Source organism: Sciurus carolinensis, chromosome 2 (genome assembly GCF_902686445.1).
Source record: "Sciurus carolinensis chromosome 2, mSciCar1.2, whole genome shotgun sequence".
Classification (NCBI taxonomy): domain Eukaryota; kingdom Metazoa; phylum Chordata; class Mammalia; order Rodentia; family Sciuridae; genus Sciurus; species Sciurus carolinensis.
In genome coordinates this window covers 85558740-85585913 of record NC_062214.1, presented here as the reverse complement: position 1 = coordinate 85585913, position 27174 = coordinate 85558740, and the positions used below count along the sequence as shown (strand labels likewise).

Sequence of the window (27174 nt, the reverse complement as noted above, 5' to 3'; positions counted from 1 at the left end):
CCCAACAAAGCTCAGTGGTACCGGCTGCTCTCAGACGTACGTATCGGCTCAGGCTGTCCTTCTCCTCTGCCTTCCGCTTCTTGGCTTCCATGCTGTAGTCTGCAGAACCCCGGTGCTTCTCACTGGCCCTGAGGCTTTCTGAGGGTGACACTGAATTATTCTAGAAGCAAGAAGAGGATGCAGGGTCAAAGCTTTGTGCTGAACCTAGCCTCTCACACAGCCTCCAACACAGCTAAACACAGGCTACACAGGAGGCCAGAGGAGGGAAGAGGACCTTCACCCTGTGTCTGTGTATCTGCTCACTCAGAGCCTCGACAGGGAGCTGAGCCCTTCCCCAACCCCCAGCTTGGGTTCCTGGGAGCTGCCCTGGCCCATCCTTACTTTTTTTTTTGTTTTTGCAGTATCAGAGATTCAAGCCCAGGGCCTCCTGCATACCATGCCAGGTAAGCCCTCTACCTCTGAGTCATAGCCCCAGCCCGTTTTATTTTTAATCAGTGTCTCAACTATGTTGCCCAGGCTGGCCTCAACTTTCAATCTTCCTGCCTCTACCTCCAGAGCAGCTAGGATAACAGTGTGCACCACCAGGACCAGCTTCCCCATTTACTTTTGTAACAAGGCACTCCTATTAAATAATTAGCCTTACATTAGTAAGTTCCCTGCGTTCTGGCCTGAGAGGCCCCTCCCCATGAGGGTGAGAGTCACCTATGTGGCTCACTACCCTCTCATATCTGCCACACGTCTCTGTCCGTGCAGGGAGATCTGCACGGAGGTTTGAAAGATGGCTCTGAGTCGACAGACAGGAATGTGACAATATTTCATCATCCCCACAGGAATGAGGAGAGGGTAGGAAAAGGCTCTCAACAGCATTCTAATTGTGGAGAAGCAACTGCAACCATCCTCCTCCTCTCCACAGCCAGGTTACAACCGAGAGAGACATTAGGGCCACAGAGAAATAAAAAAAGTCCAACATTCCAAAGCATCTCCCTCTGCAAGACAGGAAACACAAGGGCAGGGAAAAGTGTCCCACTCTGTCAGAAAGCAGGGGCCTATGTGGTTGCAGAATATACCCAAGACCTCCCAGCAGGAGGCCACAAAAAGGAAAGCCAAGCATTTCACACAGGACGTAGCTGAAGGAGATCTCTCTCAACTATAGGAGGAAGGAGCATGGGGATCCTTGGGGATCAAAGACCTGCACATAGGGAATATGGGCAGGAGAAGCACTGGCAGGCAGGCCTAGGAACGGAGCTTTCCTGAAAGTGAGGGGCCAGGAACAAGTTCCATCTGTGGCTCTTAGCAGGCAGTGGGGAGCTACTGGCAAGGGTACCTGACAACAAACTTTTAAGGACCTAGCCCTTCTAGGATGCTGCTGAGACTCACTCCTCTCCAAGAACCAAACTACAATACAGTCACTCCCTCCCCTTACCCAGCCAACATGTTCTAAGCACCTGCCTTGGGTCAGGCCTGGCACTGGATGACAGGGGGTGGCAGAATGAGCAAGACCAGTCTCTGTCCTCCACGAGTTCAAGTCTAGCTACAGGGAAGAAAAAGGCCAGTTGATTTACAGCCCCAGGAAGTGAGAGATGCATAACGGGGTTGTGGCAGTACAGAGAGACATCTGTTCAGAAGAGAAGGGGCATCGAAGGCAAGTGGGATAAGCCTCACTTCTCATCTCCTCATTGGACCGGAGGCCATGCTGGTCCAAGGGCAAAGGTTGCTGGGAGGGGATGGGACGATGCGGTGTGGGAGCCAGCCACAGAACTTAATTTCCTTTCCTAAGCCGGTTTCTGGGCAGCCCTTCCCTGCCAAGTTTCTGCCTGAAGCAAATTAAAATGGCAGAGTTATCAAGCCTTGAAGAAAAAATGGAGGTTATAATGGAACTGCAGCTCAACCTTCCCATAGCCGTGCGAGAGCGGCGGCGATGCGCGCACAGCCGCAATTCAATTAGCTGCTGCAAGCGCCGGCAGAAAAATCACCGTCATTTCATTTCATTTCCTCCGACGGTGGCGGCCACCCCGTGCTAAGCAGAAATGCTTCCAGCCCCTCGGGCTTGCTGCCCCTCACAGGCGGGAGGGCGGGTGGAGAGGAGGGGGGCGTGCGGCTGCTCGTGTTTCTCCTTGCGACCCGGTGCGCGGCTCGGGAGAACAGCGAGCTCTTTCTTCTCATGCAGTCAGGCTGAAAACCCTCGCCGCTACCGGAGAGTCATGTCAGGCATTTAGCGGCATCGATCCAGCCCGCCTCTGGCTGGCAGGCAGCCAAAAAACTAAGTATTTTTTATTGCTTCGGCTAGGCAAGGAAATATGAATGAAGCTACCTCTAATTGGACTCCAGACTAACCCCTCTGGGACAGCTTCCAGCCCGTCCACCCGTCCCCCCTCCCGCTCTGACACAGCCCTGTCCTTCCTGCCGTAGGCCTCATCTGTTGACAACCTGGCTTCCAAAGGCTCATTACTTCAGTCTACACCCTCCAACACCATAGCCACATGCACACGGCCCCAGTGCCCTGACTCTGAGCCGCCAGGCCTGCCCTTCCCACCCACCCCGGCCCCGGGATGGCCCCTGATTCACTCCCATTTCATTCTCCCGCAACCTAGGTGTGCCCCCTCTGCTCTGGAAGCCTGGCCCACGTGGATGTCGGCAAATGCTGTGGAGGGAAGAGTTTGGGCTCCTGAGGTTGCCTGTGGGCTTCTTCCAGGAGAAGCTTTCATCAGCAGGGACACAAAGCCAAAAGCAAACAGGAATGAGGGCAAGGAGGCAGATGAGGTGAGGACAGGAGGGTGCAGGGCTCAAACACCGTTTCCCCGCAGGAGGTTACTGTCACCCAGGAATCCTAGGCATTTATAGGGGTCCTCCCGATCAAGATGAGAAGCCACCTGGGAGGGAATTATCCCTGTGGTATGCAAAAGGAAACTGAGGCTGCGAGAGGCCACAAGTGCTACCCTACGTCTCATAAAGCTGGGACCAGAGCCAAGCCTGAAAGTGTCCACTGCAGTCTTCCTTCTATCAAGGCAAACAGACTCTCCGAAAATGCCACTGTTTGAGGATCAGCACTAAAGCAATCAAAATGGATTTTCAGCTTCAATTATTCCTTTCTTCTGCACCTAGCCATTCCTGGGACCAAATGGGGACCTGGATTTCTGAGTACATAGAAGACAGCAGCATTATAACTAATGGGAGGTCTGAACATCCAACCTGGGGTGGAGGGAGGGCTGGGAAGGGAAGGTGGGTCTGGATAGAGGGAGGTGCCTGAGGAGACTGCTGTCTAGATGGTTAGTTAACTGCCTGACCTTCCAAGTCCTACTTAACACGAGGTAATAACCAAAGCCATCCTAACAGATTAGATGGCCCCAGATACAAGGATGGCGATGAGGAATAAAATAGCTCTGCTAATCGCTGGAGGATTTTTTTTATCCAGACTCCACTGTGCTTATTCAGAAGGCTTATTCACTTGAAACAGAACCTCGGAGCCTCAGTGTGATCAGAAAGATTTACAACAAATCTCAGAGCTGGCAGACACGCAGGCGGCCTGGCCTTAATGCTTGCTTGCTAGCACTTTCTTAAACCAAGTGAAAGCTCAGAACAGGGAGAAGCCTCAGGCATTTGAAGCAGTAGAGGATTCGGGATCATGCAGGAGGCACCCAACCTGCCAGGTGGGTAAAAGAACCTTGGCCAGCGAAGGGGACACCTGGGTCCTCAGCCCTGGGCTGAGCTCAGTGACTCCACAAAGACCCTTGGAAGTCTCAGGTTGTCAGCTGACCTGGTTTCACATGACAGGGAGAGCTCATTTAGCCAAAGCTCCTCATCTGATAAATGATATACCAAAAGCCTGAAGAGAGAAAGGACTTCCATAACCAAAGGTCACTCAACAGGTGACAGCAACTCCTATTTTATGACAGTAACCATCCCCTTTCCACCAGGGGATGAAGGTGCTGTCACCAGAACATCAGCACTGAAGCCAGTGCTCTGCTAGTCCGGGGCACACATAAGTCACAAACCCTCAGCTTCAACCCACAGAACAACAGAGAACCCTGAGCCCAGAGTGGACAAAAGGCGAGTCTCAGGTGCAGTTCTTGGACAAACCTCCAGGCCAGGAGCCCAAGTCCCTCCTCCTCCCAGCACCCAAACACAGCTTCACAGGGTGCAGAGCATTGGCACTTACCGCACTGGATTCTCTCTCTTTGGGGAAGGAAGGCCAGGGCAGAGTCAGGACCCGCAAGAAAAAGAACAAAAAAGAAAGTAAAAAGGTCAGTTTCCTCAGTCCGGCTGGCTTACAATGGGAAAGAGGCCTGGCGCTCTCTCAGGGTCAGCCAAAGCCCAGCCAGTGGGCTAGGTACCTCAGTTTGGAAATTATCCAACCCATTCCAGTGCCCCTCCTTAGTTCCCAGGGTGGGCCAGGGGAGGCCTTTGGCCCAGCTCTTCTTGATGCCAGAAGGACATCAGTTTACTCTTGAGCAGACTGGGGTTCTTAAAGTCCTGAGCCTGGGAAGGTTCACGCTATGCAAAACACCCGTGGGATCTGGGAATTGAGAACATTATGGTAAAAAGAAAGGAACTGAGGAGTGGTTTTTGTCTTGTTTTTTTAATTACTGCTGTCCTCTGTTTCTTTGCCAAGACGACCCTGGAAGCTGAAGACTGATTATTTGCCCAGCTAAGCAGTAGCTCCCATTCTCCTGTCTGCTGTGGAGGCCCCTTTCCCTGTGCCAAAAGGACCATTCTACTATAGGGACAAAAACTTGGCCTCTGGTTCCCAGGATGTGGCCTGGGGCAAGGCAGGATGGTGACTCTGCCACTCCCTGGCTCCAGGAGACACAGAAGGCATCGGCCATGTGGCTCTGTAAATCCTAAGGGCACAGCACACGAGCTGACAAGTTTTGTGAAGGGTCTGCCATGGAGCCAGGCCCTTCCCTTTCCTGATCTGAGAATCCCTCCTGAGCCCCAACTCAGCGCAGGTTCCTGGGTCCTCGTGGTCAGAGCCTAGGTGCAGGTTAGGAGAAAAAGTTCTGGTTGCAGTTTCCCAATCATCTCCCGCTGGAATGTGCTTGCTATCTCCACTTAAAGATGCTCAGTCAACAAACCTTTACTTGAGCACTGACTGTGTACCTTTTCTGAGGCTTCTGCATGTGTGAGACTATATGCTTAGAAAAATATCTAGAAAGATGATCCTTGTCTTCAAGAGCATGGATGGTCTTGGTAAGGACAAAATAATTTCCAGGGATACAGAAAAGGACAGCAACAAAGGGCTGTCTTGGGGTGACAATTCTGACCAGTCTGACCAGGAACACATCTTGAAGGCAGAGGGCTGGACTAGCCCTTGAAGGACAGGTGGGGCATAGATATAACTGAACAGTGGAGGGTGGGCTGCTCCAAAGGCATGGTCAGATGCCTGCCAGGACACGAACACCAGAAATAAGGTGGGTTGGGCAAGGTGTGTAGGAATGGGGTGCTGGTTTCCACGCACCAGGGAGTCAACAGATGGCTCCAAATCTTTGGCTAACTCCTAGTCCTAGAGTGACAGCACCTGCCATGTCCACAGTCTATGGGGTTTGCAGGCACAGGAACCCAGCCCAGCTCCATCCCGTTCCCAGCCCCAGCTCAAGCCGCACCTCGATGATCAAGTTCATGGTGGTTCTTCTCATCCTTCACCGCAAGGTGGGCCTGGCTGCCCAGGGCGCCAAGTGCCAGCAGTCCAGAGCTGCTTCCCGTCACTGGGGGGATCCCAGGAGGCTGGAGGCCTGATGGGTGGGGCGGCAGCTGGACGGGGGGGCCATGTGTGGCATGGGAGAGGTGCTGCGCCTGGAGCTGCTGCTGCTGCAATGAAGTTAGTGGTGAGCACAGCTGAGCGGACAGGCAGGGGGCCTGGACTGCCTCTTCCCATCTCCCTCGCTCTGCCATCAGGAGGTAGCAGAGGGAAAACCACCCCAAAACCTTTGCCCCCAGCTCAGTCCACATGCGTGTATCACTAAAGGAAGTCTGTTAATGAACTGCAATTTAGATATAAGATTTATGTCTTCAAGCACCCCACCCAACCCCACACTCCAGTTTCAGGACAGAATTTCTCAGTATTTGTTTCCAAGCCAAAGATAAGTAATGCATGCATTTATAAACCACACAGCCATCAGGGCTCCCTCTCAGTTGAGGGGAATCGGCTTTTAAGCTCACAATTCATGCGTACATGCCTTCAACATCAGCAGCCAGAGCCTCCCACCCTGCAGTTGAATCCTGGGGAAGACTCCCTAATTCCAAAGCACTCCAAGCCTGGCTTAGAGCCAGGAGAGGGAAGACCATAGCAAAGAAGCACCATGAGCAAGATGAACTTGCAGCCAGTGGAATGAGAGCTGATGTCCTTGGACATCAGAGCAACAGATGGACCTGCATTAGAAACCCAGCTCTGACAACTAACTATGTGGCCTTGGGCAGGTAACTTCCAAGTCCCTGAACCTCAAAGTTCCTCATCTGTTAAATGGGGAAAGAGCCGCTTACTGAAGCAGAAGATCACTGTAAGACAATGTTTATAGGGCTTGGGGCACATTAACCACTGCTCACTAGGCACTGGGTCAGCAGCTAGCACTGGCTGAGTCCTCAGTGGGCTCCCCACTGCTCTAACAACTTGGTATTCTCATCAACAGCAGCCATTCTCCCTACTTCCAATCCAGGACTCTGTTCCCAGGGCCTCAGGACTCCTTGTTCCCTCCCTCCCCCATAGCCAAGTGGAAAGACAGAATGCCATACATCATTTCTAAACTGTGCCAGGTGCCATACTACACCATGCCGATTTCTTAGGGATGGGACTGTCTCTTAGGAGTGGTGGGGCTGTGCTTATTTTACAGATGGCAAAAGGATGCTTAGGGGGATGGAGGGGGCAGCCAGCAACTGACAAAAGTCCTGCCGCTGCTAAATGGGATTCAGACTCAAATTTGTCAACCATCAACCTCGTCCTAAAAGTGTTATAAGAAGATCCTTTAAACAAGAGAATTTGGGGGCGGGGGAGGGTGGCACAGACAGGTGAGCCATAGAGAGCAAAGATCTGCCAAGCTTCAAGATTTCACTACAGACAGGGAGCTTCACCCACCAACGTGAAATGGCTTTCTGGAAATTGCTAACATACAAAGGACATGAGGAAGATCTACATGTGTTTGTTCAAAGGTTAAGGGCCCCTATTCTCCCCCGACTAAGATGCAAATTGCCAACCCAACTCCACCCCAAAGTTAAGGTAGCCATGGAGGTCACCATGCTTCTAGGCCAAGAGGCCACTGCTTAGGACTAGCAGTGCACCTCTGGGATGTCTGTTGTTGGGCACTGGTCCTAGGATGGTCTGACCCCAGATCTACCTGAGATACCACTGCAGACACAGAGTAAAGGTGGCCTTGGAGCCAGATTCACAGGGCCCCATGCAGACATCAACCCTCCCAGCTAAGGAGTTCAGACTCCTCTCAAATGGGCACTTACCCAGAGCCACACCAACTTTCAGAGAAAACACCATTTTTACATCTTATTCTAAAAATAATGTATGCTCATGTAAGAAACAACTAAAAACGAGTACAAACTTATAAGTTTTTTTTTTTTTAATTATCCTTCAATCACACACACCCGTAAAAGATTCTGCTACTTGTCTAGAGATGCATTTCTTCACAAATGGGCTCTTGTTAACCAGATTGCTAGATAATCTGATTTTAATTTAAGTGTTCCAAAGAAATCAACTTGTCCTTTTGGATGACTACTTAGTACTCCCTGGTGTGATGGGACCATGCAACCTTTCTAGATACCAAGTTACAATGAGTCTCCAGGGAAACCCTATGGTTTTAAACTTGTTGCTATGAGGCCCTTTAACTCTGTTAATAAATAGCAAAGGCTAAGGTATTTCATCCACTTTCCTTAGTACAGAGCCAATAAGACCCCTTGCAGAAGAAATAAGAAAGAGGAGGGAGAAGATGGCTTCAAAGTGGCTTTGCTAGCTACAGACACCCTAACTCCTTCCACACAATGAATTTGTGTATGCAGCTGAACTTACTGAAGCTAGGTACCTGGGGAAAGAAGTAGATGAATAGTTCCAAACACCCTCTCACTTGACCAGGTTAAGGCCTCCTCTCCTACCCAACCTTCCAGGCTCAACCATACCCAGTTAAATGTCACGTCCTCAGGACACCCTTTCTACCTTCCCAGTGAGAACAGATCTCACCCTTCTGAGGGTTCTCTGAGCTCAGACTTGGGAGCCGCACATGATGAACTTGCAGCTCTATTCTTCATCAGCAATGAGATCTAGGACAAATCAGTGGACCTCTCTGGGCCTCAGTTTCCTCATCTGCCAAATGGACATTAAAGTGGAGCTCCTCTCTTCAGGCTGGGCAAGAATCACACATATCGCTATGTGTTGAAACAAAGGAGGTGTTCAAGCAACCATTAGCAAACCTGGTGAATGGACCAGACACCACCACTTTCTGTCATCTTTACATGTGGCTCAGCACCTTTTGAGTTCCAGGATGACGGGCCATTTGTCTCATCCATCCTGCCACCTCTAACAGTGCCTGGCACATTTTCTGGGTGAGTAAGTGAAATGTTGGAAAAGATATAAATGGAGAGACTGAAGCCAGTCAGCAGAGAGCTCTGTCCAAAGGGGATCAAGTGCCGCCCAGATCCGTGCCCCTGAGGTCCAGTGCGAGGCAGCTACAATAGGTAGTTGGCTAGAGAGCATCAGCAGTGTTAGGCACCCTGCTTCCTCAGATCATGACCCAGGGGACCACCAGAAACCTGGGACAAAAGCTGCTGGGCTTCCAAAGACCAAGACAATGCTACTCTGCCTTTGCGCCTCAGGGAGGAGTATTCTCTTTCCAAGAGAGGAAAGGAAACGCAAACGTTTCTTTCTTATCTTGAAGGACAAGAGAAACCTGCTTGGCAGAGCCAAAAACCACCCTGTGGCCTCCTGAGGGTGATCGGAAGGCATGGTCAGCACCAGTCCAGCAGACTCCGGGGTGCAGGGACAGAAGCCACACTCTAAGGAGATAGCGTGGCTATCTTCTTGCTCAGGCAGAGAGCAGATGCCAGCGGTCGTCAGGCAGAGAGTCCGCCAACAATCGTCTTGGTTGCAATACAGAATAAAAGTTTTCTCCCTGATAGGGTGAGGCAGTACGCAGCTGGTAGTGACCCGCTTGACTCAACATCTCTGTTACAGCCTCAGCCCTGCAGGCAGATAGGGCACAGCCATCCTTAGGCTGAAGTTCTGTTCCCTACAACACATCCTCTGGCTTCAGAGGACAACGTGCTCAAACACAGTGATGTCTGAGTGAGAGAGTGACACTGTATTTCAACTGGAAGCCTTCTCCATGGTAGAGAAATGGCATCAACTCCATAGTCTGAGCCCACCTGTCTCCAGCTTCTATCATTACTTCAATTCTAGCACTTCTCCACCCATAACATGAAGGATGTCAAGGACTCCCCTTTTCCGCCTCCAGTCCCAACAGAGGGGCCAAGAGCCTGGAACCAAGCCCACTCCTAGTGCTTCTATCTCCCACCTTGAATACTGCATGTCAGAACATAAACACATCCAAATTGCATGTCTCTTGGGGCATACATGGGTCCTCTGTTCTCTGCGTCTGCATCAGACACTGTGGCTGGAGCTCAGAAGCTTTGGTGCCCACAGGAGAGGCAACGGGAAGACCTTGCTGCAGAGCGTCCAAACTGGGTGATGCTCCTCCTGCTGTATGCCTTTGCTCGCCGCTGCAATGCTTTGCTTCTGAGGTTCACCACGTCGGTCAAACTTAGTGAAGTTGTCTAACCACTTCATTTCCAGAGCCAAACTGGGCAAGGACTCCCACCAGAAGAAGCAAAGACAGGGTCCTAATGCAAAAAGTGAACACCCCTGACCCCCACAGGAGGGAGAACAGCCTCAGGCCTCTGATTGTTGTTCTTTTTCACAAAGCTGAGTGGGCAGACAGCACAGTTCCACATGGAATCCAACTTTCCGGTTTGGGAAGAGCTTTCCGAGCTCACAATGATCCTTGTTATCTCCACTTCAGAAATGGGCAATGGCTTCTGGGGCTGAGCAAGTCCACCAAGCCAGCAGCAACCAGAGCCAGGACACAAACAGCAGGATCTTCCCCACCACAGCTGCCTGGCTGAAAGAAACTGACGGATTGAAGGCACAGACTCTGCCATCCCGTTCCATTGTGTAAAATCGCACCACATGAATCCAGCTCATCAGCATCCTTGCCATAAATGCCAGAACCTCAGGTAGGGCTTTGCAGTACTTGTGTAGTTTGCAACAAGCTACCATCTCCCTCCCCCTTTCCCCCCACTTAAAAACAAACAAAAAAACAAGTCAACACTTTACAGCATCTTTTCCACTAATAAGTCCCCCCAGGAAAAGCAGGTCAATTCATTTGTGGACAGCAGCTAAATGCCCCCACTGCCCAGTGCAAAGACCTTGGCCCATCATAGAACACTAAAAAGTGGGTTCTGGAAATGGTTGATAAATCAGCTCATGGGGTGTTGGATCAATGCCTCCAACAAGTTGCTGACCAAGCATCACACTTCCCACCTCATGCTGAGGAATCCTGTCCTTCTAAGGATCCCCCAGTAATGTGGATCCCTTCTAGAAGTAAGGCATGTAACAGTAACAGGTCTTCAAACCTTGAATGGAAGGCCTGCATCCCAGGGGGACATGAGTTCCCTGGGGTCCAGCAGAGCAGTGGGTGGGTTTGGCCAGCAAGCCTGGCTCCCTCCATCTGTCCTTCCTTCTTCTCTCCACACATACCGCCCTGACCTTGAATCCAGCCTCGACTGGAAAAAAAAATCCCAGACTCTAATCCTCCTGGTAAACATGCTGCTGGCTACATCCGTGCCCATGCTAGACATATCTAACTGCTTTCTGAGTTGAACTGACTCATGACCTCCAATCCTTCAACGCCATGCCAAGAGGGCCGCGAACAGCTGACTGGAGCAGACATGCCACGTGAAAACTGCCAGTCCTCCTCCATCTTTTCACAAGTGGGGAAACTGAGGCCTGGAGGAATGCTATGACTAGCCCAAGGCCCTGCTACCTCCCAGACCAGGCTGCTGGGCAGAGGCTTCCCTTCTGGCAGTCCTTGGCCCTACGCCCTTGTCATGCTTCTTCACCTCACTTTCTATGGGCAGCTCAGCTGCAGGCTTGCTCTCCTCACTCCTCCAGGAGGAGATGAAAGACTCCCTGACTAGATTAGCCACCTCCTTCGCTGGAGTGCAGCGAAGCGCGGCTCCCCGCGCGAGCATGCCTCAGCTGTCCGTAATTCCTGCCTGGTGAGGCTCTGTCAGGCACGGCGATTAGACGGCTGCCTGCTTAATGACAGGGCGACGGCTGCATTCACTCAGAGCCTGAGAAGCAATTACCTTGAAAATGGGGGTCACAGGCCCCACTCGTCCGCTTTAATTGAATTCCAATATCTGCCTCCAGCTGCCTTGACCTAACTTGTAGCTTCCTAAATACTACTTAAAGGAAGTGGAGCTAATCCAAGCTGTGCCTCTTCCCCAATTTTATTCCTTTCTTCAAATGTAAATATATATACATATATACATATATATATATGTATTTTTTTTTTGAGAGGATTTTAATTCCTGAAAGAGAGGCAGAGGGGGAGTAGGGACCCCACTGTCACCATTGTAGGGGGTGGAAGAACTCAGCCTGGAACCTTAAGAAGATGCCTGGGAGGAGGGGAGGAGGAGCAATCTGAGCAGGGAATTCACAGTGCTGGCCCTGCCCTTGCATCCCCCGCCCCCATCACCACAACTGCAGAACCACCGAGTCAGTGACTGGCTGGTGAGGAGGACACCTGCCATACAAGCTACAGCTGCACCTGGCAAGTGATGAGCCCTGGGTCTTGGGCCTGCCTTGGCTGCTGAAGATCTCTTATCAACAGCATCATGCTAGGTCAGTGGTCCTTGATCACTTTTGTCCACAGTCATAAGCAATGTCTAGGGACATTTGTGGACGTCACAAGTGTGTGTGGGGTGCTACTGACACCTAAGGGTGCAGGTCCAGGATGCTTCTGAGCATCCTACAATGCCCAGGACCGCAAAGAATGATCTGGTCCTGAATTTCAATAGTGTTTAAGTTGAAGAATCCTGTGAGAGATGATTTCTGGAGATGCCACGAAACTTTAAAAATATTCCCCTCAGTGGGTGCTGCTTTTCAGCTCCAACCCCTTCCTCTCCTTCCTGTTTCCTGACTCCACTCTGCTCCTCCCACGCAGTCAGTCAGGGTCTACTCTCCCACAACACTGCAGAGGTCAAAGTAGCCTAATGCTCCCCTCCCCTCCAACAGCATGAGCAGCTCACACAGGTGCTGACACCTGGAGGAGAGACCCATAAGGCTGTCTAGGCCAACCACACCTCAGAAACCATCACAGGGCCTGATGGCAGGATGGAAGAAGGGTCAGCGTCCACCACCATCGCTCTGCCAAGCTCACTCTGATCTCCCAGAAGTCCTGGTGGAAGTTGGGAAAGCCCAGAGAGATAAGCAGGTCCACCCTCTTCTTTTACAGATGCAGAACTGAGGCGCAGGAAGAGAAGGAGCCTACCCAAGGTCATGCAGGGAAGCACCATGCCTAAAACTCAGGCCTCCGGTTTTCTGCCCCAGACTGAAAAGCCAGGAATTGCCATTTATCTCACCATGCAGAAGAAAATCCCAGGGCCTTCAGTTCTACCTTGAAATAATGACCTCACATAAGAACAAAAAGAGAAATAATGAAGACCAATCACTGCCCCAGAAAATGCTAGGGAGAAAAAGGACCTCGACTAATCAGTCTCCTGCTTCCCAAACCTGACTATGCTTCCAGAAAACAGCAGGAGCAGATTCCCAGCCCCACCCCAGGATCAATGGGAAAATTCCAGGGCAAGTTACCTGGAATCTGTATTTCCAGTAAGATCCTTGGGAAATACCAACTGAGTGGTCTGTTGGTGAGGGAGCAGTGATCCCACTACTCCCTTCATTTTAGGGACAAGTGGTAGATAAGGACACCCCAAAGTCACTGGAAAAAACAAAAACAAAAAACTTGTTCCTCAGGTGCTTATTTTAAATATCCTTAGCTGCACATCAAAGAAACAAGCAGAAGAAAGCTCCTCTCTGAATCCAAGAAATGCACAAAAAATGTGAGCCAGGTATAGCCACTAAAGAGGAACACCTGGCTTCCCCTTTCAGTGCAGTGGTCAGAATAGCAGGGGCCTCACGGAGTACTTGTTTTGTTTCTTTTGTTTTCCCTATGTCTGGGTGAATGGAACTTCTAGAAGGTCAGGAAGATCTATCTAGGTGCCCCGGATGGAATTCACAAGGGCACATGATACTCAGCCATGCAGCTCAGCATATGGGACAGCAAACCCAAACCAGGTTCCATAGCACAGTGCACATCAACAGTACAGCAGAGACAGTTCTGACCCCAGGTGGCCGAAGAAGGGCAGACCTCTGCAGGAGGAGGCAGAAGGCCCAGGGCGAGGTACGAGGCAATGGTCTGGAACTGGTCAGTCAACCTGGCCTCAGAGGTGACCCCAGGTCACTGCCCTCCTCAATGACAGGGGTACCAGAAGTCGGGGTCAAGGAGGCTGGTGGTGAGTTCGGAAGTGGACCTGTGGCATGGCTGGCATTCCTTTAGTTTGTGGGCTGGAGGGAATTAAAAGTCCCTAGAAGAGAGTCCCAAATGGATCCCACTGGGATGCTCAGGGAAGCCGGAGCCCTGGGGCTGCCATTCTTTGAGGCCAGCTAAGGTCAGGGTCCATCTCTGGTTATGGTAAATGAGAGGAATAAAAGGGCTATACACACGGTGAGAGGCAGATTGGGGAGTCCACGTACCCCGATGATGGCGTTCAGCTCTGTCATGGTGACCTGCTTGGCGCGCTCCACTGCCTGAGCCACCTGCTGCTGGTGCTGGAGGGAACACAGGTGGTTAGATGTGGCTGTGCTGCCAAGCAAGGAGTAGGCTGGTGGGCTGCAGAGCACCAGAGGAGCCTCCTGGGACACAGCCCCCAGAGACAACAGGAAACCCGCTAAACAGGTCCAGGACACAGGGGAAGCAGGTGGTGGGCAATTTTACTTTCTTCTTTAAAACCTTCCAAATGAGCACATATTAACTTCCAAGCATGTGTTAACTTACTTTTAATTGCGTAAAATAAAGATGAGTGCCAAAGATGACTCAGTAAACCATGTCCCTCAACCACACATATTACAAATAAATAACTAAGGGAAAACAAAAAAACAGAATCCTTTGTTTAATGCAATCTGGATATAAACTTGACATTATATGATATTACAGAATAATTATTAATTTCCTAAGTACAATGCCTACATGGTAATCATACAGGAGAAGGTTCCCATTTTTAGGATACAGTTACAATAGTTAGTGGTGAACTGTTGGTATGTCTATGATTCATATTCAAAGGGTTCAGCACAATGGTTTATATACCTTTATGTACTTAAGTCTACCCTATGTACTTAAGAGAGAGAAAAAATGGTCTGCTAGAGAGAAAGAGTAGTGAAATGAACCCTAATGAAAATGATGGACTTCTGAGTGGTAATGACGTGGTGGTGTAGATTTAGGAATTCTAACAAAGGAACCACTCTGGTGTTGGGGATGCTATGGGAAATCTCTACTTTCCGCTTAACTAAAACTGCTTTAAAAAAAAATAAAGTCCATTATTAAAAAACTGTTTCATATATCGCCTTTGACCCTAAGGTAGTACCAGTCGCACATGCAGCCATCTCCTCTACTGAGCTGCAAGCTCCCAAGATGTTCTCATATCTGATTTCAATCATTTCTTGGTCACCACTTTGCCTCAGAAACCCATGTGTCCAAGAGGAAGCTGACATGGTCCCAGTCACTGAGGGGGGCTGGAGGATAGGGCCTACCCTTGCTGGGCAGAAAAGGGCCCACCAAGGTCAGCCCACTTGTCTGCCTGGCACCAAGGAGCCTCCTTGAAGATGTTTCTCTCGAGTAAGCCCTGTAGCCTGGCTGCTGCCTCCAAGTCAGTCCCATGGAAGGTGTGCTTAGAAGGTGATGTGACCTGCTGGTCATGCCCCTGGTGAAGACACTCTGTACCTGGGGACTGAGATCCCCTTTGAGTACTGGTTCCCCACACAGAGTCTGGCCCTTGGCACTGACTGGTCACCCTTGCTTGCTCCCAGATGTGGGGATGGAGCACAAGAAAGCAGAGGCTCAGGATAATCTCTGAATGGGACAGAGGACTTGCTGTCCATCACTGCTGCAGTTGCAGGTCAGGACCCATCCCCTGGGCTTCAGGCAATGATAGAAGGAGCAAAGAGTCCCTCTGATGTGGCCTCCACCCCTGGAACGGCTGAAGAAGACTTCATAAATCCCTTGGGTGTCAGCTGGGTCCACAGGATTGAACAGGGTGGGAGCCTCTACTACAGTGAGACCCAGTCAGTCACTGAGTTGACTTGGAAAGACCAAGAGGAAACAATAAAAGAAGGCCTCACCTCTTGTGACAGGAAGGGCATGATCTGGGCTAAAATTGTGTTCAGTCTCTTCGCAATCTCTGTCTGCAAAGGAAAAGAGACCACACAGAAGCTTGAGCAAACAAATCACGTCAGCAAAATATCACACACAAGTGGAACTGCAAACCCCCAACTGCAGCCCCTCTCCTTGCCTCCCTCGCCACCTTCCCGTCAGGGAGCCATCTCTCCCAGCTCCTCAGCAACCAGGATGCCTACATCTTGGGGAGCTCCCTATCAGAGGTGGTCTACAGCGTTGATGCAGAGCACAGCTGGTACCCTCTGGGTGGGATTCCTGATTAAATCAAAGCCGCGCAGCACCCCGTCCCCAGGAAAACCCAATGCAAGTGTGAAACTCAGTTTGGCGAGGAAGAAACTCCTCTGTCCAATGTGCCCACAAACTGTGAGGAGCTGGGCACATGGGAAGCCCGATTAGCACAGAGCCAAGGGCTCCCTGGGGCCAGCATCACATGTGGTGGTCCATGGCTTTCTGGGTCTCCCCTTGCTCCCCACTTTTCACTGCCTCCTCTCCCCATACAGACCTACCCCCCTTCCATAAATGAGCAACTGAGCCTGCATCTCAGCATTAAGTTTTCATAGGGCACAGCACTGCCTTGTCTAAAAAGCTGCTCAGAGAGGGGACACATTTGTTTCCAGCCCCTCACACAGGCTGATCACAGAGAAGCAGTTCAGCTGTCTCATCCCCAACCCCATGACAGACCACATTTAGAAAAACATCCAAGCATTCCAGTCCTGTGTGAAACCCAGATATCAGATCACGAGTGGTGCTAAATGGTTAACTGCATCCAGACAGGAAGGCCTAGAACCTCCACCGACAGACAACTCTGAATTGCTTTCCTCATCTCATTGGGAATCCAGAGCAGCCAGGGCTGAGGTCCCAGGGCCAGCTTCAAAGCTTTCATCAGCACATAGCAATCTTTCAGAGGCAAAACCATGACAACAGCCTTTAAAAATCTGTGATCATCTGCATGTCAAATGATTCTGGATGAGAAAACCATGTGCACTTAAAATAAAAACAATGCTGTCTGAGGCCTACTCAACAGACGCTGGACCTTGGTAGAGATCCTGGGGTCAACCGCCCCCACCAATCTCCAGCACACATCCACACACCCCACACACACTCACATGCACTAAGGAGGATGCCTAAAGGCGTTTGCAGTTTGTGGTGAGAACAAGCCTTGGACTGAAGAACCTGATGAGTTTTTGCAGGCCTGTGTCCTGGGGCTGCCAGCCAGGGTGGCCAGACTCTCCAACCTAGAATGCTGCCCACAACAGCAGGGTGGGGACAGGCATTGTTGCTGGCAGCTCTCTGCCTGGAACACTCAGATCCTCAGGAACAGAGCCAGTGTTTCCCAGCAGGCACCACTCTGGCATTTGGAGTAGAACAATTCTTTGTTATGAAAGACTGTCCCTCAAACCCCAGACCAACTGTGTCACTAATGATCCTCGCTTCCAGACTCCCTGGGGTGGGAGGGGGGGAGTGTCATCCCAGCTCAGACTCAGTGGCCCCTGCATTTGCACACAGGTGTTACACACTCACAAGGATGCCTACCTTCTTAACCTCAATGCTGTTGACATTTTGGGCCTGATAATTCTTTGATGTGTGCACCTGTTTTGTGCACTGTAGGACTTTTAGTAGCGTCCGTGGCCTCTACCTAGGGGTGTCTATCATTCATTCCATAAAGAACCTCAGAAGATTTCTAAGTAATTATTGTATAGATTAACCTAGGTAAGCAGAAAGAATTTCACTCCAAAACAGGGTACTTTCTCATCTCTGCTTAGTTTTTCCTGCCCCAAATGCACTGAGCTGGGGAAGGGAATGAGCTTAATAGTTAGGGTGGTATATGGCAGGAGTTCTAGAAACCAATCAGCCAGCCTCCATCCTCAATCTAAACTTGTGCAGAGCAACAAGTTTACTCAACTGTCACGTTTATGTGCCAAATAAAAACAAAAAATACATTAAAAACAAAACCAAAATAGTCTTGTTGCTTAGAAAGTTCACTTGTCCAAGGCCTCTTGCCTCAAATGAGTAGTATACTAATAACTGGAACATAGTATGTGCTTGATAAACGTTTGACCAAAAAAAAAAATATTAACAGCCCATATGCATTTATTTTTATTTAGTTATTTATTTGGTACTGGGGATTAAACCACAGGGGTGCTTAACTACAGAGCTACCTACATCCCCTATTTTGAGACGGCATCTGGCTAAGTTGCTTAGGGCCTCGCTAAGTTGCTGAGGCTGGCTTTGAACTTGAAATCCTCCTGCCTCAGCCTCCAGAGCTGCTGGGATTATATAGGTGTGTGCCACCATGCATTTTTTTTTTTTTTTTTTTTTTTTTTGAGACTTCATATTGCAGAGTGATCCTGGGTCTACCTCACAGTGGGAGCATCTGTGGAGGAGCCCAGGTGGAAGGAACAAATCCTTCACAATGCAGTAGGGTAGTACAGTCAAGCCAGATCAATGCAAGCCACCCCCATGGGTCTTCTGGCTACTGCCCTCCTCACGCCAGGAAGACAGGCAGGCTCTGAACTTTGCCAGTTACTCTGGCCTCCTCAGCAGCTCCAACTCGCAATGCCTGGGAGAATCATAAAAGGACTCCTTGCTTTTGCTTACTTCCTCTAGCAAATGGGTCAAGGATTAGGAACTTGGGGGGAAAAAAGTGGCTGTCCTTTCCCTTCCCCACATCTTTAGCAAATATGTGGCCACACACTCCCCACAAGTGGGACCTTCCCATGGGGCCTGATCCAGAGCCCAGCATCCTCTGGTTATGAGTAAAAGGGATCCACTGGGATTTCACACAGACATGCCCAGTTCAAGGTCTGGCACACAGGCCACCAGGTGCCCACAAAGGGATTGCTCAGAGCTCTGTGGACGGCCCAGGGCAAGTTCCCACTCAGCAGCACCCTTTCACCTCAGCACTCAGGCTGTCTTTCCTGGGGCCCAAACACATGGAGTGGCCTTGATATGGCAGCAAGGACTCCCGCACAGGGGTGGGGCATGTGAAAAGGCAGAGGTGGCTTTACATCTGGAGAACTTTTATACTAGGGCAGAGCTCCCCTGACCTTGGTCCTGGGTTTTTTGTATTTTTTTTTTTTTTTTTAGGGGTGAAGGAGAGAAGGATGTGGAGAAAGCATGCAAAGCACCCTCCTCCCAGTGATAACTCTGCCAAAGCTGCTGCTGAATATCATGCTCTTCTCCCCCAAAAAGGAGAAGCAGGAACTGAACCTTTCCCATATGCACAGGCTGCCCAACTTAAGAATGGCCTCCACACACTCAGATGAGTCAAAAGAATGAACTGGAAAACTTTACTGAACAACTTAATTGTATTTATTTTTTTTTTTTTTGAGTGTGATATTTGAGGGAGGGGAAGCAATTGGAAGTAGCACGTTGGCCAGACAATCATCAAACAAGAATGATAATCACATAATGAAAAATGTCCACTGAGCCAACTGTTAGAAGCATGTGAGCTCTGATAACCCTGAAAGGAAGGCACTTATTAAAATCTTCATTCTTCAGATGGGAAAACTGATGCTCAGCAATTAAGCAACTTCACTAAATGACTTTCTGCCAAAAAGTCAAATTTCAGCATTTGGGGAGGGTTCAGAGAAATATTTTTGTAAGAAAAAAAATGACCATCGGTGTTAATGATTGACAGCATTTCCTATTAGAACAGCTGTCCAAACAGCCTTTGATCCAACTCAAACAACCTCTAAGCATCAGCTCCAAAGGAGAGGAAAAAAGAATCAAGACGCATGACTTCAACAATGGGGACAAGGCACAAATCACAAACTGGAACTAGATCATATATCAGACGATTCCTTTTGGGCAACTGGGCACAGCCTGTTATCAACAGGCAGCTGAGGTCCAGGAGGCTCACCTCTGTCCTTCAGTCCATCTTGGTGCCACAAGGCCACTGGCTGCGAGCCAGGTCTTCAGAAGCACCTACAAGGTGGTGGGAGGGGAGAGGGCTTCTTTGGAACACTCTGGGAAAAGGTATTCGGGGAGGCTGATGCAGCCTTTGAAAGTTGCTTTTCAAGTGTGGTTCAAAGAGGGAGAGGCTTCGCTGGTGGAAAACACAGCTCCTCAGAAGTAACTAATCTACTAGATGCAGACGCAGCAGCTGAGACAAACGGGCACAGAGGTCCCGCTACATTCAGAATCTGTGCTACCAACTGGGCGCTGGGAATAACATCTGTCCTGCGTCTCTGTCGAGATTGTTAGACAAATAAATGACAGAAAACGAGATAGTGGGGGGCAAGTGTAATTTCCCAAAGAGCAATCTGTTCCCTGCGCCTTAGTAGTTCCCATTCGCACGCTCATCTCCTCATTAACGCAGGACCTCTGAACATCTTGCTGTCAGCTGAGGGCACTTGAGCATTCTAAAAGTACATCTCCCTACCAGCCATATTTGCTGTGACTTAGACCATGCTGGTCCTTGACCATTGACACTGAGGTAAGAGGACATAGCCTGAGCTCCACAGCCACTGGGATTATACAGGCGTGCTCCAGGCTCTCACCCCTCAGCAACCACTTGATACTGGGCCCGTCAGCACCCAGTTCATCCCGGGCCATCTGGCTTCCTTTGGCTGACTGTGTTCAACACAGTCAATGGCCACCATGACAGCCACTCTACCAAGGTCTCTCTGCTAGTTAGTTTTAAACTGCCCAGTCATCTGCACCTGTGGACTCTTGAGTGCACACTTCATCTTAACCTCAGCCAAACAAAAGCAAAGTCAGGGAGAAACCTGCCACTTTAAAGAGCATGTTTTGCTCCAGCACCACACCAAAGGGACCTGACTTCTCCTCCTATCTCCACCTCTATCTAGTCGTGTGACTTTCTGGCAAATCACTTCCTTCATCCCAGCTTTAATGCCTCCAAAATGGAAGAATGGAAGGACAACTAGATAATTTATTAAGCCCAGGAGCCCTGGTTTAGAATGCCACACCCTTTTGAACTGCTCTGTGACACATCACATCTTCCAGAGGCTCTGTAAAACAGCATCGTATGCATTTAAAGGACAAGCAGGGAGGAACCAAGCCACATGGAGCGGTGGACAGACTTTGGGCAGCAGGCCAGGCTGGCTGGGGGGCTGGCTGGGGCCAGGTTCCCAGGTCCTGTCTTCATAGCATAAAACATTCTAATTTGACCAGCAGTAGAACTGCGCAGGGTTGTCAGAGGCTGCAGACAAGGGCCAGGATGCCCATCTCTAAGTGCTAAGCATCTCCTGTCGAGAATCTCCGAATCACAAAGAAGGCTGGTTGGTGAGCCTAAGACAGTCAGTCAGGCAGGGTTCTTTCAGAAGTTTCATTTAGTGGGAAGTAATTCCATGTCTGTTAGGCAGGCGAATGGCCATCCTCCGATGCTATTAGGCACCCCGTGACATCTCTGAAGAAGGATTTCTTCCTCAAAGAATCAGGGCAGTGTCTTGGAAGGAGCACTGTAGCGTGGATGTGGACATGTGTGAGAAAGATGAGATTAGGAACAGATACCTGCCTATTTTGAAACTTCAATTATACTTGAGCCATGTGGAAATGACGACCTTTGGGAAGACTGGACCTGGTCCTGGGGCCTCAGGTCACTCCTTGAGAACCCTGTGTGTCTGGGGCAAGGTCTCAGTCAGCTCTGGGGTTCCTGCATTTGAATCAGGTTTTTCCTGGTTCTCTCAGGAGAGCCTGTCCTGCCCTGAGGTGTCTGAAGTGAACCTGCTTCATCGTGAACTAGAGTCAAGAGGCATGGAGAGGGACTGAGGGGAGCAAGGGCTGTGCAGGAAGCAGCTCCAGCCTTCATGTTCCCAGCAGCCAGGCGCCACATCAAATACTGGAAGATTCCAGAATAATGTGTCTGGACAATTTTAACTTAAAATATCTCATTGCATTTCCTAGGCAAATCTAAATTGATAGCCCCTCAATTATTAACTAAAAGATGACATTCCTTGTCAGGCAGTTTCTCCTTGGGCTAATCGGTGAGTGTTTATCGACATCGGACGGAAAATCCAGGGAGTGGGAAGGGCGCTACCTCCCAACAAAAGCTGGGGTGGGTTCCCAGTCTCCTTTCCATCCATGCCAAGGCCCTCTGTGGTAGAAGAAAGGGATAAATAAATGATCCACTCAGCAGCCTCAGGAGATAATGCCCTGGCCTGGAGAGGCTGCTTACACCACAGATCACTCAGTGATAGGTAAGCCTCCTTTTTAAAGGCTCTCTTAGCACTGACATATTGATCAAATTATATATAACTACAACGTCATTAAATATTTATGGCTTCCGAGGAAGGCTACCGAATTCTTTATGCTGGGAGGACAAGCAAGGCCCAGCCCTCACCATGACTCTTGAGGATCTGTCTACCAGGGGAGGGAAGAGGACACTGGCCAGGCAACCATGATAGCCACCCTGGGCACCAAGCCCCCTGCCCTTCCCAACAGAGTGAGATGGCAGGCTGGAGAAACACCCACCCTTCCCCAGCTAGGGTCAGTGAACAGAGGGGGCCTGGGGCTTCTGGATTGTGACAACTTCCCTTTCCCTCCAAAACTCTGGGGTGCGAGGGAACTGGGAAAGGCAAGGACTCACACAGTCCACAGACCCTGGGAGGGCCAGCAGCACCCACTGGAGGGCGGCACTCCCCGCTCGGATGCCAGCGTTTGAGCCTCAGTTTCAGTGGCATGAAGGAAACAGATCTGGGTGCAGTCTCTCAAAAAATGAACCAGACCCCAGGTGCATGGGCACACTCTGCCCTTGGGAGCGTTCGCTGAGACATGGAGGCAGGCCCCACTGCACAGGAGGGAACTGGGCCTAATGATAGCTCAAGTCCCTCCCGGCTCCAAGAGTCTCTAAGACTTTCATTTCTCAGACTCTCAGTTTCCATCCACCAGGCTTCCTGTTAACAAGATCCAGTAATCTTTAAATATTTGTTCACTTTAATTTCTTGGTTCCCAAACACATTAAACTCTACTTGCCTCCCACCCCCACTTAGGAGGGATGGCTCTCAAAGAGCTGGCTTGTATAGACAGAACAGGCAAAGCTTTTTCAGATTACACCTTCCCCCAACACTGCCCATTCATCCCAGGAACCCCCTCCCGCCGCTTCCCTCCCCTCAGATAACCCCTGCCCCTCCCCCACCTCCTCCAACTCCATTGGCCAACACCCGCCAGGAGGAAAAATTCTCGATTCATCCCTGTGGGGTTACCATGGCAACCCCCAGCCACCTAATCCCCCTTGGAACATTATGCAAATCTCCCTTTGCCCCTCAACAGGCTGTAAAAGTCACATTACCCTTGCAGAGGCAGCTCATTAAATTTTGGGGGTCTCCCCAACAGGTCAGGGCTACAAATGAAATTAAGGCTATGACATTTTGAGGACAGAGGCTCTTTGGGTGGCATGAAGGGAAAATAAAGTGGGGGGGGGGCGGCAGCGCAGAATTGACTGTGGGCAGAGACAGAGCCCCATTCAATCCACCCAGCCTAAGTTCACAACCAAAAAGCAGATCCCCTCCCTTCAATTAAAAGGGTCAGAGAGTTCTTCCCCAAATAAGGATTGGCAGCATTTCAGGGGCTATGAAAATCCAGATCAGTTATTTAGAAACTTGTCTTCCACCATCTGCTCTATCTCAAATTGACTCCCACACTCAACCTCTCATTTTACAGACGAAGCATGAGGCCCAGGGAGGGCAAGGAATGCCCGCGTTCACAACAGCAGCACAGAGCTAAGCAAGCCGTCCACTCCCACCAGCCAACCCCGCTCTAGAGGCAAACTCCTTCCGCTCCATCAAGAGTCCTCAACCAGTGGTGATTCTGCCACATCCCCTGGGGACCTGTAGCACTTTGAGTGTCACAGTGAGGCAGTGCCACTGACTACTAGTGGGAGGCGGCCAGGGACACTGCTATAAATCCTATAATACACAGGACAGCCGCACCACAGAGAATCAGCTGGCCCCAAATGTCAATGGTGACCAGGTGGAGAAGCCCTGATCTACACACTGCTGGTGCCCAGGTTTTACTGAATTCTTAAAAGTTTTGCTGGGGACTCGCCCATGTCGAAATCAAGGCCCCAAAGTATGGTGGTCTGAGGTGACATGCGGGAAGACCACTCCTTGACATGCCTATGGATAAGAAGCACTGGCCCCCAAGTAAAGCAAGACATGGCTGCCAGTTCTGACCCTCCTGCTGGTCCACCATGAGCCCAGTAGCAAGTCACTTGACCTCTGTAAACGTCAGTGTTCCCATTTATTACACGGTGCTTGTGATGGGCCTGGGCGGCTGCAGGACCAGCACATGGAGTGAACAGTAACTCACTGTGGCTTGGGGCTCTGGGAAGTCTTACAATACACAAGAAACAAGGATCCTGTCCTCTCTCTCTCTGAGGCCTTGGCTATTTGGGGACTCTTGTCCCACTGTGAAAATACCTTGTTGAGTCCCGTCTATGTGCAAGGTACTGTGCTGAGCAGTTCATATACACCATCTCACGGAATCTTCCTGCACTCTCCATACCTGCACTGTCCGTGTAGGAAGCCGCCAGCCACCTGCGGCTGGCCAAATTTAATTGAAATTAAATTAAAAACTCAGTTCCTCAGTTACAGAGGTCACACTTCAAGTGCTCAAGAGCCATACACAGTTGATGGTGACAGTGCTAAACAGCATAGAGACACAATATTTCTATCACAGAGACACAACATTTCTATCATGTAGAGTTTTACCGGACAGCTCTGCTCTAGCAGGTAGGTATTATTATTGTCCCCATCACAAATTGAAGCTCAGAGAGGTCAAGTAGTTGCCCAAAGTCACACAGCAGTAAGTCTGGACCTAGGATGGAAACCATGTTTGTCTGACTCTCTAAACCACCAAGAAACTCTACCTCCCAGTTGCTGCTGCTCTGCATTTACAGTCTCAGGATCCCCCTGCAAGCACCAGCTGACTCCTGAGGGAGAAACTGAATCCACCAGCACAAAGGTGCCACAGTAAAACTGCCTTATCAGAGACCCACCACCTCCACTGAGTAGGCCTGGGCAATGCCCAGTGGGCATTCAGCATCACAGACATTTGAAGGGGCCTGACTAAGTGGAAAGCAAGGCAGAGCCAGGAGAAGTCCCTGGGAAGTTGGGTAAGAAACAGGGGAAAAGAACAGAGGAAGCCCAAAAAGGGTACGAGAAAGGAGTCTGCACAGCCCCCACAAAGAGCTGCCTGCAGGCTGGGCTGCTGGGTGCCACACCCAGTACAGGTGACATGGATGGAGGACAGTGTCAAGCCAACAGTGGGAGGACCCTGGAAGTGGCAGGCAGTTCTCTGGGACTCTATAAACACTGCTGCTTCTCCCCTTCATGTCTCGCCTCATGGAGCTCCACCATTCTCTGGGGTGAAATGTGAGAACTCAAAGATTGAGGGGTGGAGACAGGGGTGGTACTGACACCTCAATTCCTCCGCCTTTCCTAGGCCTTCTCAGGAGGAGGAGATGAGAGGAAGGGTCCCCCTGGAGAAGCAGCTCACAGTGAGGGTTTGGGGACCAACCCAAGCACCCACGGACCCAGCTGTCCTGCAGTGCCCGCCTTCTCCACCTCACGCTCTCATCCTCACTCTACAGACCCGGGTCACTGAGGCCCCATCCCAGACCATTTGGCATCACCCGCCACACCTCTGAGCCCACTGGTGTCCTGCCCCTTCCCGGGTAGGGCAGAATGGTGGGGAGTTCTGTACCTGACTCCCACCCACGTTAGGACTCACTCCTTGCCTTGTCCCCCTGTCCGCACGGAACTGCCTTCCTCTTCCATTTTCCCAGCAGGAATCACTGCTGGTTCCCAAAGCACCTCTGGTTCCGGAGGCGTGCCCCTGCCTGTGCCGTGCACAGGCTCAGCTTCAGACCCACGGTCCGGGAAGATGGGTAAGGGCTGGCCTAGGGAAGCTCTTGGGCAGCGGGTCCAAGGCCTCCTCGAGCCTTTCGGTCACACAGCTGGCTGGGTGGGGTGGAGTCCACACCCAAAGGCTTCAGGATGGACCAGGGAGGGGGTCCCGAGTAGCACTGGGTATTAATGGGGCCACAGGACCAGCAAGAAGGAACTCTTGCTGCATCCGAGTCTCCCGTGCGAGGGGGCCCGTATAGCGTTCCAGAGCAAACTGAAAAAGATTTTCTCCTACTGGGTTAGTGTAGTTTTCACTCAGAATTAAAAAATGAGAAAACAGTAGAAGAGCTGTGAACAATAGCTATCAGGGATTTAAAAGGCAAATGAGATAAGGCCACAACACTTGGAACTCCATGCCCAAACAAACAGCCACGGCAGGACAAGCTCAGTTTACAAATTCACGGCTCAGTTCCTCCTCATAAGCCAAATTTGGCATGTTTCACCTGTCTCTTCCTCATTCCTTGCTCCCCCATATCTCTGCTTTCTCATCTCTTTCCCTCCCACTTATCTTTCCCCTCCCCTCGTCTTCCCCTTTTGCACTTAAACTGGTTCACAGTGTGAGATGAAAAGAAAAAAAAAAAAATGCACGGGATTCATTAAAGACACTTAAAAATAAAGGTTCATGACACTTTAACGACCCTTTTCACAAACACGATTCCTGCAGACTGCAGGCCTCTCAAGAACCTTAGGAAGCCTGTCTCCTTCCCAGAAAATGCATAATGCTACACAGGCTCAAGGAGAGAATCCTAAATTGGAAGAGTACCCTCCCTCCTGGAACGCCCACAAAACGCACACACTCACTCTATGGGCCAAGGGTCACGAAGGGCTCGGTGGTCAGTCAACACAAACCGGTCCTGTCCCTCAGGGAACGTGCAGCCCCCCCCTTTCCACACCCATCCTCCCCATCCCAACTGGGAATGCAGCCTGCAAGTGCCCTGAATGTATAGGGTCAACTCCACCCCTAGGCCTTCTCAAGGGTTGGGATGCTTTGGTCCTGATGGCTGCTTGTCTTCAACACAAACACTCATTATTTAGATGCAAATGTCGAAGAAAGGAGAAGGTGCTATATTGCCATAATCTATAATACTTGGAAGATCAAATCTCTCAACCACTTCATCCTCAATAAAGGCCCTTCCTGGGATTATTTTGCAGCAGCAGCATGAGCTGCTATAGAACACTGGACCCTGCCTGTCACTCACACAGTGGGTGAACAGAAGGAAGGGTCTTACGAAGACCTTCAAGCCAAGCCCACCCATGTTCCCCACATTTTGCAAGAGCAGCTAGCCTTGGGAGGGAACGGGGCACCGGCCTCAGTCCCAACCCCAGACCTGGGCGCCGTCTCCCTGGCCTCTCAGGCCCCACCTGAGGTCTTCTCACCGCTGAGCCCCTGGCTCTCTTCACCCTTCCCAGGACACAAGTGAACAAGGGCTGCCCATGATAAAAGGGGCTGAGGAGGAGTAAACTCTTTGGGGCTGACTAGATGAGAACCCTGGCACCCCCCAAGACTGGCGTGAACCTCCACTTAAGAACACACCCACCTGCGCTACCCATCCTCAGGGTTTCCAAACAGGACTCCTGGGCGCAGGAGCTCTGCACGTTGAAAGGTGCTCCAGGAACCTGAATAGGAAGGGGCTTGGCATCTTCCACAGGCTGACCTGTCGCCCAGGTGTCTGTGACAGTGGCCCCTGCCTGAACACTCAGTGATAGCTTGATAGCCTCAATTCCCCAGCCTCTAGCAACATCCTTAAGCAAACAAAAAATCTGAAACCCATGCCGTGAGAACTGAGACCCCCTGGAGAAAC

The 27174-nt window shown here is 50.5% G+C and overlaps 1 protein-coding gene across 16 annotated transcripts in view; it reads right to left on the bottom strand.

The window, feature by feature from the left end:
• The window catches only part of Tle3 (TLE family member 3, transcriptional corepressor), a 46497-nt gene that overhangs the window by 9745 nt on the left and 9578 nt on the right, over window positions 1–27174 (bottom strand). For 5 of the 16 annotated variants that reach the window (XM_047538941.1, XM_047538944.1, XM_047538943.1 and 2 more), the window contains 5 exons: window positions 15449–15511; window positions 13778–13882; window positions 5601–5805; window positions 4157–4173; window positions 41–160 (listed from right to left, as the gene is read on the bottom strand). In XM_047538941.1, coding sequence (XP_047394897.1) covers window positions 41–160; window positions 4157–4173; window positions 5601–5805; window positions 13778–13882; window positions 15449–15511 — 510 coding nt within the window. The remainder of the gene's footprint in view (window positions 1–40; window positions 161–4156; window positions 4174–5600; window positions 5806–13777; window positions 13883–15448; window positions 15512–27174) is intronic. The other 11 variants (XM_047538946.1, XM_047538949.1, XM_047538948.1 and 8 more) reach the window with 5 other exon arrangements.